The sequence below is a fragment of the Anarhichas minor genome, unplaced genomic scaffold (assembly GCF_050575085.1).
Source record: "Anarhichas minor isolate MPS153535 unplaced genomic scaffold, ASM5057508v1 ptg000235l, whole genome shotgun sequence".
NCBI classification, from domain to species: domain Eukaryota; kingdom Metazoa; phylum Chordata; class Actinopteri; order Perciformes; family Anarhichadidae; genus Anarhichas; species Anarhichas minor.
Genome location: NW_027466681.1, coordinates 13,511 through 24,613, shown reverse-complemented (window position 1 = coordinate 24,613; position 11,103 = coordinate 13,511). Strand labels below are relative to the sequence as shown.

The 11,103-nt window shown below is 41.3% G+C and overlaps 1 protein-coding gene across 2 annotated transcripts; it reads left to right on the top strand.

Moving 5' to 3' along the window:
* Window positions 1-1,321: 1,321 nt before the first annotated feature.
* Window positions 1,322-10,790, top strand: LOC142944456 (uncharacterized). Of its 2 annotated transcripts, XM_076085657.1 has the most exons (15): window positions 1,324-1,771; window positions 1,905-2,309; window positions 2,906-3,334; window positions 4,496-4,921; window positions 5,055-5,459; window positions 6,181-6,621; window positions 6,755-7,159; window positions 7,368-7,631; window positions 7,732-7,986; window positions 8,064-8,312; window positions 8,404-8,661; window positions 9,037-9,330; window positions 9,416-9,685; window positions 9,836-9,919; window positions 10,056-10,790. In XM_076085657.1, the coding sequence occupies exons 1-15, from the start codon at window positions 1,434-1,436 to the stop codon at window positions 10,120-10,122; spliced, it is 4,590 nt and encodes a 1,529-aa protein (XP_075941772.1). In that variant the 5' UTR covers window positions 1,324-1,433; the 3' UTR covers window positions 10,123-10,790. The 2 variants fall into 2 exon arrangements, with proteins under 2 accessions (XP_075941773.1, XP_075941772.1); XM_076085658.1 differs by lacking the exon at window positions 8,404-8,661 and having other exon boundaries at window positions 1,322-1,771.
* Window positions 10,791-11,103: the final 313 nt, after the last annotated feature.

The following is an 11,103-nucleotide window of genomic DNA, read 5'->3' as shown; positions in this document are numbered from 1 at the left end:
GTGTGTCAAACATTAAGATTATGTCTCCTCTCCCCCTCTCTCCCCCACCCAGTCCCACCCTTTCAAAATAAAAGCCTCATGGATTAACTGTATTTAAACATTAAGCTCAAAATTAGGCTTTTTTGTTGAAATAATGAATGCTCTTACGAATACTGCGACAACTACTACTGCTGCTACTAATATTTCTAGTATCACTACTACTACTACTGCTACTACTTCTACTGCAACTTTTGCTGTTGCTACTATTACTACTACAACTGCTATTACTGATACCATCAATATTATTACTACCACAACTGATATTACTACCACTACCACTACTATTATTACATATACCACAACTGCTACTTCTGCTATTCCTGCTACTACCAGTACTAATACTACTACAGCTATTAGTACGACTGCTACTAGTACTACTACTACTTCTTCTACTACTACTACTGTTATATTAAATACTACAACCACTACTATTACTACGACTACTGATACTACTACTTCTACTACTTCTTCTAATTACTAATACTTCGACTACAACTTCTACTACTACTGCAACTACAAATATCACTACTGCTACAACTAGTACTTATTCAAATGCTACTAATACTTCTACTGCTAATAATACTTCTACTACAACTTCTACTACTACTAGAACAAATATCACTACCGCTGAAATTTTCTTAAGCGACAGAAACCGTTCGAATATCAAAATGTTCAGCTCTTTCAGGAGAGGGGTGATATGACTTTTCATATTTGTAATCTTTCAACTTTTTGAAATATTAAGCTATTTGCAATTTTGTTTGAATGGGATCTCTATGGAGAAAATCTTCAAATCCTGTTAAACTTCTTCAACTTTCAAAGCCTTCTTCTTCATACTTTCAGCTACAGACACCATAGTGAGACATTTCAACTAGAAGGGTTTTCAGCAGTGCAGTTTAAATGCTTTCAAGCTTCAACATTTTTCAGACGGGTAGTCTCCCATTTCTTAATTTTCAGCAATTTTTTGACAATTAATTTCAGGTTTCCGCATTCCAACGCATTTTCAGCAGGAAATGCATTTTCTAGTTATATTTACATATTGTGAATTTATTTTACACTCAAATCTCAAACATGAAATCAAATGATATAAAGTGAACTAAAGCAGCAGGAAGCAAACCTGCAGTAAGTCCAGAGACAGGATGAGTGTTTGTGTTGTGAGTCAGTCAAAGTCCAGACGTGATGTTCAGTCAAAATGTCATTAGATTGTAAACAGTACACACATGTACAAGATGGAGTCCATCAGTAGTGACTTGTTGTATTCATGCAGATGAAATCAAATCGCTAAATGTTTCCTTTATTATTTCAGTTTAGATCTCTGGTCAGATCGTTCAGAAGGAATCAAGTTCTTTGGGAATCTGTTCTGTGCAGCAGCAGAGAGAGAACAGACAGGAGAGAAGATGCTGGAGCTGTTATCATCAGTGTGCTCATACAAAACATTCCCTTTGAATAAGGATTATCATCCCACATATCAGAGTGGTTTCCTGCTGGATCTGTACTCCCACCTGAAGGACTGTGAGACTGAAACAGGTCTGAGTCTCCTTCCATCATTACAGTCAGTTCTCCAGTCAGCTCCTTCAGTCTGGTCCATAGACCTCTCAGAGAGAAAGACCTCCATCCTCCTGGAAGTGCTGAAACTCCAACCAGAGAAGAAACAAGTGGAGCTGAGAGGCTGCTCACATGAAGAGAGTGAAGTGAGGAGTTTCCTACAGTGTCTGCCTTTTATCTCACAGCTCAGGTAACTGGTTACCTTTCTAACCATTTCTGTTTTCACTAGCAACTAGAAGTTTTATGCTACAGTTTAGAGAAATGTTGAGTTTTGTTTGATACAAACTGTACATCACATGTTTTTATAATCCTCTTTATTTCAGTTTTGTGCCTCAGTCATCAGAACCTTCAGAGGAAATCTGGTTCTTTGGGAATCTGTTCTGTGCAGCAGCAGAGAGAGAACAGACAGGAGAGAAGATGCTGGAGCTGTTATCATCAGTGTGCTCATATGAAACATTCCCCTTGAAAGAGAGATGGTGTGATTTCCTCCTGGACCTGTACTCTTATGATCCTGAAACAGGTCTGAGTCTCCTTCCATCATTACACTCAGTTCTCCAGTCATCTCCTTCAGTCTGGTCCATAGACCTCTCAGAGAGAAAGACCTCCATCCTCCTGGAAGTGCTGAAACTCCAACCAGAGAAGAAACAAGTGGAGCTGAGAGGCTGCTCACATGAAGAGAGTGAAGTGAGGAGTTTCCTACAGTGTCTGCCTTTTATCTCACAGCTCAGGTAACTCTGACTAATACTGCATATTTAATTATAACATGTGGCTTCTTCTTCAGAGGTTTGTTAGAAAACCTGTTTCATAATCTGCAGTGAAATTAAGTGAATAATATTAATGGAACAATGTGGCTCTGAGACAACACAAAAATAAACCTTTGAAACAAAGAAATAATATCTTTTGACACATTAAATAACAAACATCTCTTTAATTATATTTCACAGTAATTTTAAACATGAATGAATTAAACAGATGTCAGTCCTCTGAATCATCAACATGTTGTTGTGTTGTATAACTTCTGTCTCGCTGCTGTTGTTCCACTATTTATATTTATATATTGTGAATTTATTTTACACTCAAATCTCAAACATGAAATCAAATGATATGAAGTGAACTAAAGCAGCAGGAAGCAAACCTGCAGTAAGTCCAGAGACAGGATGAGTGTTTGTGTTGTGAGTCAGTCAAAGTCCAGACGTGATGTTCAGTCAAAATGTCATTAGATTGTAAACAGTACACACATGTACAAGATGGAGTCCATCAGTAGTGACTTGTTGTATTCATGCAGATGAAACCAAATCACTAAATGTTTCCTTTATTATTTCAGTATTGATCTCTGGTCAGATCGTTCTAAAGGAATCAAGTTCTTTGGGAATCTGTTCTGTGCAGCAGCAGAGAGAGAACAGACAGGAGAGAAGATGCTGGAGCTGTTATCATCAGTGTGCTCATATGAAACATTCCCTTTATATAAGGATTATGATCCCACATATCGGAGTGGTTTCCTGCTGGATCTGTACTCCCACCTGAAGGACTGTGAGACTGAATCAGGTCTGAGTCTCCTTCCATCATTACACTCAGTTCTCCAGTCAGCTCCTTCAGTCTGGTTCATAGACCTCTCAGAGAGAAAGACCTCCATCCTCCTGGAAGTGCTGAAACTCCAACCAGAGAAGAAACAAGTGGAGCTGAGAGGCTGCTCACATGAAGAGAGTGAAGTGAGGAGTTTCCTACAGTGTCTGCCTTTTATCTCACAGCTCAGGTAAGGTCCTTTTACTGATTTAACTCTTCATATGAAGAGTGTCTTTCTAAATAGGGTTAAACTAATGTTCGATGATGCATACATTCTAACATCAACATACTATTAACACTATTCCTCTGATAAGTCTTTGTCATCAGTCTTGTTTGTACAGCTGGTGACTTCCTCCACGTGTCTTAGTTTCTACAGTGAGTTGGGTCCTAGTAGGACTTACAGCACAGACTGTGTGAACAGACAGTGGCAGTCAAAGATACAAGAAGCCTCTACGAACACAGTGTGTGCTTCACAGCATGTTGAATAACTACTAATGACAGAAAGTATAGACAGCAGCTAAAACTGATCCACATTAGACTCAGTTACCAGTGGTGGAAAGTAATACTGTGAACATTTACTCAGGTAATGAAGTACAGAGTTATACTTTCATTAAGTATTTTTATTGTATGACTCTTTATATGTCAACCCTGCCACATTTCAGAGGGACACAGCTTTTTATGTGAAATATTAAACTGCAACACTTCTGGAAACATGTCACAGTCTCCTGCCTGTATGAGAATAATAGAGGATGTGAATATTAATAATAATAACAGTGTAGCTCAGTGCTGCTAATACCTCCTCATACACAAATAATAACACATCTCACACCAATGAAAAGACCTGCAGGTAAAACTGCTGTTGGCTTTATTTTATTTACATTTTAGCAGATTAGAAATAAACCCTTAAAACATAAAAACATATTGTTTCTGTACATTAAACAGGAAGCAACGCTTTCACTTTAATTTCACAGTAATTTTAAACATGAATGAATTAAACAGATGTCAGTCCTCTGAATCACCAACATGTAGTTGTGTTGTATAACTTCTGTCTCGCTGCTGTTGTTCCACTATTTATATTTATATTTTGTGAATTTATTTTACACTCAAATCTCAAACATGAAATCAAATGATATAAAGTGAACTAAAGCAGCAGGAAGCAAACCTGCAGTAAGTCCAGAGACAGGATGAGTGTTTGTGTTGTGAGTCAGTCAAAGTCCAGACGTGATGTTCAGTCAAAATGTCATTAGATTGTAAACAGTACACACATGTACAAGATGGAGTCCATCAGTAGTGACTTGTTGTATTCATGCAGATGAAACCAAATCACTAAATGTTTCCTTTATTATTTCAGTATTCATCTCTGGTCAGATCGTTCTAAAGGAATCAAGTTCTTTGGGAATCTGTTCTGTGCAGCAGCAGAGAGAGAACAGACAGGAGAGAAGATGCTGGAGCTGTTATCATCAGTGTGCTCATACAGAACATTCCCTTTATATAAGAATGATCCCACATATCAGAGTGGTTTCCTGCTGGATCTGTACTCCCACCTGAAGGACTGTGAGACTGAAACAGGTCTGAGTCTCCTTCCATCATTACAGTCAGTTCTCCAGTCATCTCCTTCAGTCTGGTCCATAGACCTCTCAGAGAGAAAGACCTCCATCCTCCTGGAAGTGCTGAAACTCCAACCAGAGAAGAAACAAGTGAAGCTGAGAGGCTGCTCACATGAAGAGAGTGAAGTGAGGAGTTTCCTACAGTGTCTGCCTTTTATCTCACAGCTCAGGTAACTGGTTACCTTTCTAACCATTTCTGTTTTCACGAGCAACTAGAAGTTTTATGCTGCAGTTTAGAGAAATGTTGAGTTTTGTTTGATACAAACTGTTCATCACATGTTTTTATAATCCTCTTTATTTCAGTTTTGTGCCTCAGACATCAGAACCTTCAGAGGGAATCTGGTTCTTTGGGAATCTGTTCTGTGCAGCAGCAGAGAGAGAACAGACAGGAGAGAAGATGCTGGAGCTGTTATCATCAGTGTGCTCATACAGAACATTCCCCTTGAAAGAGAGGTGGTGTGATTTCCTCCTGGACCTGTACTCTTATGATCCTGAATCAGGTCTGAGTCTCCTTCCATCATTACAGTCAGTTCTCCAGTCAGGTCCTTCATTCTGGTCCATAGACCTCTCAGAGAGAAAGACCTCCATCCTCCTGGAAGTGCTGAAACTCCAACCAGAGAAGAAACAAGTGGAGCTGAGAGGCTGCTCACATGAAGAGAGTGAAGTGAGGAGTTTCCTACAGTGTCTGCCTTTTATCTCACAGCTCAGGTAACTCTGACTAATACTGGATATTTAATTATAACATGTGGCTTCTTCTTCAGAGGTTTGTCAGAACATCTGTTTCATAATCTGCAGTGTTTCTAAAATAGTTAATCATCATTCACAAACACACATAATGTAGATAAAGATGAATATAATGTCTCAGGTCAGTAATAATGTATCATCACAGTTATCACAGTCTTCTGTCTGTATGAGGATAATTACATGAAGTGAATAATATTAATGGAACAATGTGGCTCTGAGACAACAACACAAATAAACCTTTGAAACTGAAAAAAATATATTTTGACACATTAAATAACAAACATCTCTTTAATTATATTTCACAGTAATTTTAAACATGAATGAATTAAACAGAAGTCAGTCCTCTGAATCATCAACATGTAGTTGTGTTGTATAACTTCTGTCTCGCTGCTGTTGTTCCACTATTTATATTTATATATTGTGAATTTATTTTACACTCAAATCTCAAACATGAAATCAAATGATATAAAGTGAACTAAAGCAGCAGGAAGCAAACCTGCAGTAAGTCCAGAGACAGGATGAGTGTTTGTGTTGTGAGTCAGTCAAAGTCCAGACGTGATGTTCAGTCAAAATGTCATTAGATTGTAAACAGTACACACATGTACAAGATGGAGTCCATCAGTAGTGACTTGTTGTATTCATGCAGATGAAACCAAATCACTAAATGTTTCCTTTATTATTTCAGTATTCATCTCTGGTCAGATCGTTCTAAAAGAATCAAGTTCTTTGGGAATCTGTTCTGTGCAGCAGCAGAGAGAGAACAGACAGGAGAGAAGATGCTGGAGCTGTTATCATCAGTGTGCTCATACAGAACATTCCCTTTATATGATGATGATGATGATGATGATGATCACACATATCAGAGTGGTTTCCTGCTGGATCTGTACTCCCACCTGAAGGACTGTGAGACTGAAACAGGTCTGAGTCTCCTTCCATCATTACAGTCAGTTCTCCAGTCAGCTCCTTCAGTCTGGTCCATAGACCTCTCAGAGAGAAAGACCTCCATCCTCCTGGAAGTGCTGAAACTCCAACCAGAGAAGAAACAAGTGGAGCTGAGAGGCTGCTCACATGAAGAGAGTGAAGTGAGGAGTTTCCTACAGTGTCTGCCTTTTATCTCACAGCTCAGGTAACTGGTTACCTTTCTAACCATTTCTGTTTTCACTAGCAACTAGAAGTTTTATGCTACAGTTTAGAGAAATGTTGAGTTTTGTTTGATACAAACTGTTCATCACATGTTTTGATAATCCTCTTTATTTCAGTTTTGTGCCTCAGACATCAGAACCTTCAGAGGAAATCTGGTTCTTTGGGAATCTGTTCTGTGCAGCAGCAGAGAGAGAACAGACAGGAGAGAAGATGCTGGAGCTGTTATCATCAGTGTGCTCATACAAAACATTCCCCTTGAAAGAGAGATGGTGTGATTTCCTCCTGGACCTGTACTCTTATGATCCTGAAACAGGTCTGAGTCTCCTTCCATCATTACAGTCAGTTCTCCAGTCAGCTCCTTCAGTCTGGTCCATAGACCTCTCAGAGAGAAAGACCTCCATCCTCCTTGAAGTGCTGAAACTCCAACCAGAGAAGAATCAAGTGGAGCTGAGAGGCTGCTCACATGAAGAGAGTGAAGTGAGGAGTTTCCTACAGTGTCTGCCTTTTATCTCACAGCTCAGGTAACTCTGACTAATACTGCATATTTAAGAATACTGTGTCTAAAGAAGAAGAATTTGTCAGTATTTTGATCTAGAGTGATATCACAGCATCATACACATCTCACTCTGTCTTCTCTAAATGTCACCCCTGATGAAAGACATTGTTGATGAGATGGTTTATAATGCAGTGTGTCTTTGCTGGTTTCACGCTTCATCCATCTTGTTTCAGCTGTGATCCAGACTTCTTCCAGACAGTGTGTACGTTGATCTGTGTCAGATCCAGAGAGGAGGCCGAGCAGTTGTCCTCTCTGCTGCAGCTGCTGGGCTTCACCCTCCGGTTAACGGGAGGCTTACCCAGGAAAACCTGCCGGTCTGTGGGGACGGTTCTCAGACGTTGTGGCTCTGATGTGGATCTCATCCTCACACCCAGAAAGATGTCTCTCAGAGGAGCCTCCCTCCTCTTTAGAGGAGCAACACAAGTACACAGTCTGAGGTACGCATTGATACCTTTACTGCCTTTAGTTCTTATGACTCCATCCTTTCCACTGTGAATGTCCAGTTAGTTGTGTGACTTCATTCTTCTTTATTTCCAGGCTTTCCAGCGACATGGCCTTGCTACTGTGTCGATGGGTAAGAAGAAGGGAAGCGGACCGTCGGCTGGCTGTGGAAGAGCTTTCTCTCTCCCCTCAGAAAGCCCAGCTGTCACAGAGAAGGTTGTTGAAGGTTGTCAGTAGTTTGGCATCCCTGCTGAGATACTGGACAGTCACACGGTTAGACCTGACTGAGTTCTGTGCTCCTGCTCTGGGTCTCCTCCCACTGCTGCTTCATGATGGCCCTCTAACGATCAGGTAGCAGTATTCCATACTGATGTAATGTATTCATCCTGGACTCTTCTAACAGATATTCATACGTTTTCTATCTGCAGACTGAGTGAGAAGACTTTCCAGCAGCTGCTCTCCCTCCTCCATGAGATCCAGGACAAGGACTTGACCCGGTCCTTCTTGAGTAAGGTTGGTGGAGACCTGAGCAGCTTCTGTCTGAACTGGGAGCTTCTTCACTATCTGCTTCAGCAGTCGTCAGCTCACACCATCACGGTGAACCTGAGGAGGAACCGCTTCTTACAGGAGAGCGTCACACGTCTGCTTCCCTTTCTGGACAGGATTGTGTTCAAAGGGTGATCTATTTGGGTTTTGTATCATCCTGTTTAATGACAACGTGTTGTTGTGGCTTGTTCTCACTAAACAAAGACCTCTGGTGTCTTTCAGGTTCTGTCCCAGCTTTGTGTTGACCGCCATCAGAGAGATCTATAAAGCTAGAGCCGCTCCTCTTGTAGCCGGTTTACTGAGGTCTTTGGATCATGAGATCGACCTGACCTGCAGAGGGATGGACTCGGTGGACTGTGCTGCTCTGCTCTTCATCCTCAGTCACAGTGACGGAGTTAAACTGAACCTCCTGTGGACCTCCGTACCAGCAGAGGAAGTAGAGTCCATCCTCTTAATGCTGGGCAAAGTTTCTCAAATCAGGTCAGACATTAGTATCAGTACGCTCCAACACTCAGGATAGAGTTCACAGAGGAATATATATCTATATATATATGACATTACAAGATAACTCTGTTCTATTCTATCAGTAATAAACATATTGTTTACCGTCTCTTTCACAGAAGTTTGTTTAACCTGAAGCTTTGTTTCTAACCTGTCTGATCATCCGACCGCTTGTGTGTCTCGATCAATCAGAACATCAGTTCAGTGACGTCACCATGTTCCCAGATCTTATCTATTAACGGGCTCTATGTTGTTGTGACTGATAGAAATGAAGGAGAAAACTACAACAATAAGTATAAGTTGTCAGGAAACGTATCCTTTAATTTTTGATTTTTAGATGTATTTTTCCTCCAGTGTTGACAGGAAACTGCTGCTGAGGTTTGTCCACAGCTGTGCTGCCTCTGACGCCCAGCAGGGGGCAGCAGTCCACCTGCTCAGGACCGTGCAGCACAGGCTGGATCTGTCCTGCTCCTCCTGTGTGGAGCTGGATGTCAGTGAGACTCTCAGGCTGACTGCTGAGGACTGCAGGGCCGTCTCCACCATCCTGAGACGCAGCAGCCAGAAAGCAGAGCTCATCCTGCAGGACTGTGAGGTGGAGGACAGCGGACTGGACCTGCTGTTTCCTGTCCTAGACGGAGTCCTCCTCAGGTGGGAAAGACCACAGAATGACCAGAGAAGAAGCTTGTTTCCATGTTTCTTCATCCCAACAGTCTGCTCTGTTTCTCCTGTTTAGAGCCAGTAAAGCCGTCCTCCTCCAGCTGCTGTCCCTGGTTCCTGTGAACAGTGAGAAGGACACAGTGAGACGGGCAGTGTCCCTCTGTGGAGCCCTGGGTGGAGAGCTGGACCTCAGTCACACCACACTGGATCAGAGGGCCTGTGGAGCTTTGTCCCTGATGCTGGAGTTGTCTGAGGGGCTGACTGAGCTGGACCTCAGTCACTGTCAGCTCACGGACCAGCTGCTGCTCAGACTCAGCACACATCTGCACAAAGTACAAGTCCTGGAGTGAGTGTCCATCTGTAATGTGTTCATGTGACAGAAATCTATATTTGTTAGAGCAACAGCTGGAGTCATACACAGTAACCCTACGAATAAACCTGAATCTGGAGCTGCTGCCTCCACATATAAAGTCTCAAATGCTCCTCTGTGTTCCAGTCTGAGTCACAACAACATCACTGATGCTTCCACTGACAACTTACTCCAGCTGGTCTCCATCAACCCCTCCATGGACACTGTGCGGTGAGCACCGGGCATTAATCCACACAGCTGTTCTCACAGATCAGTGAACCCTGTTCCATCATATTCTTCTCTCGCTCTCTCTCTCTCTCTCTCTCTCTCTCTCTCTCTCGCTCTCTCTCTCTCTCTCTCTCTCTAGACTCTTCAGGAACAACATCGTGGACAGAACATCCTTCAAGAAACACAAGCAGTTTGAAATCTGGTGAAGCCGTCGTCAGTGTGGCGGTAAAGTGCTGATGTCTTCTGTCTGCTGATGGTTAGATGATAATAAGTACTAACACTGTGTTTACAGTAGTCAGCTGGTGTGATGATAATTATGGAGGAACTGCAGATTATTCTTTAAGCTGCTCATATTTATGATGGACACCCTGTGAGATTCATCAAATAGTTCTGTTGGGATCAGGATTCAATTATTTTTGTATTTTGGCAAAACAGGTAGAGGCCATAACTGTTCTATCAATATCATGAGTCGGCATCATTTATGTGTAATAATGGGATGATGTTCTAGTTAATTTAAGGCTGAGAAGACTTTAATCATCTCAAAGTAATGATGCAATAACAAACAATGTAAATATGAGAATTATTCTTGGTTGATCTTTCAAAGAGAGATAATGGTCGTTGTCTCTGTTCGTTCTCTTTTCCTCATTAAAATACTTAATTTACTGTAAACTGCAGTCGTTCTGGCTGCAGAGAAGTGAATCTGTGTTCACCAGGTAGCAGCTGACTGAGTCTGTACTTTATGAAAATACAATAACTATAATGTTACAGTTGTAAATACACTCAATAAATACTTGAGATATTGATGTATGATTTCCCTTTATTACACTCATGTTATGGAGTCTTAAAAAAAACAATAAATCATTTAAAACAGAAAGCTAGTGGTTTATATTTGAAGCATTTCAGTAAGTTAGTAGATATTATAAATGATCATCTTTTATTCGGGGAACAGTTATGAAATACAACATTTTATATAATATTTGTAAACAGATGCTCAGGTAGCAGCTGTATTTGTCTCCAGTGTTTCTCCACAGAGAGGTGGATCAGAGGAGACCCTGAAGAAGACCACATCCCTGAGAGGAAGAGGAGGGAGGAGGAAGTCTGGCTGGTTCCAGGTCGAGTAAAGTCACCTCTGAATAAACTCATCCTCTCCCAGTTCACCAGATTAAATCAGCCTCAAGCACCATGTT

Coding starts and splice junctions, on each gene's coding strand:
- LOC142944456 (XM_076085657.1), top strand. CDS start 1,434: ATGCTGGAGCTGTTATCATCAGTGTGCTCATACAAAACATTCCCTTTG. Junction 2,310..2,905: donor CCTTTTATCTCACAGCTCAG/GTAACTCTGACT, acceptor TTATTATTTCAG/TATTGATCTCTGGTCAGATC. Junction 7,160..7,367: donor CCTTTTATCTCACAGCTCAG/GTAACTCTGACT, acceptor ATCTTGTTTCAG/CTGTGATCCAGACTTCTTCC.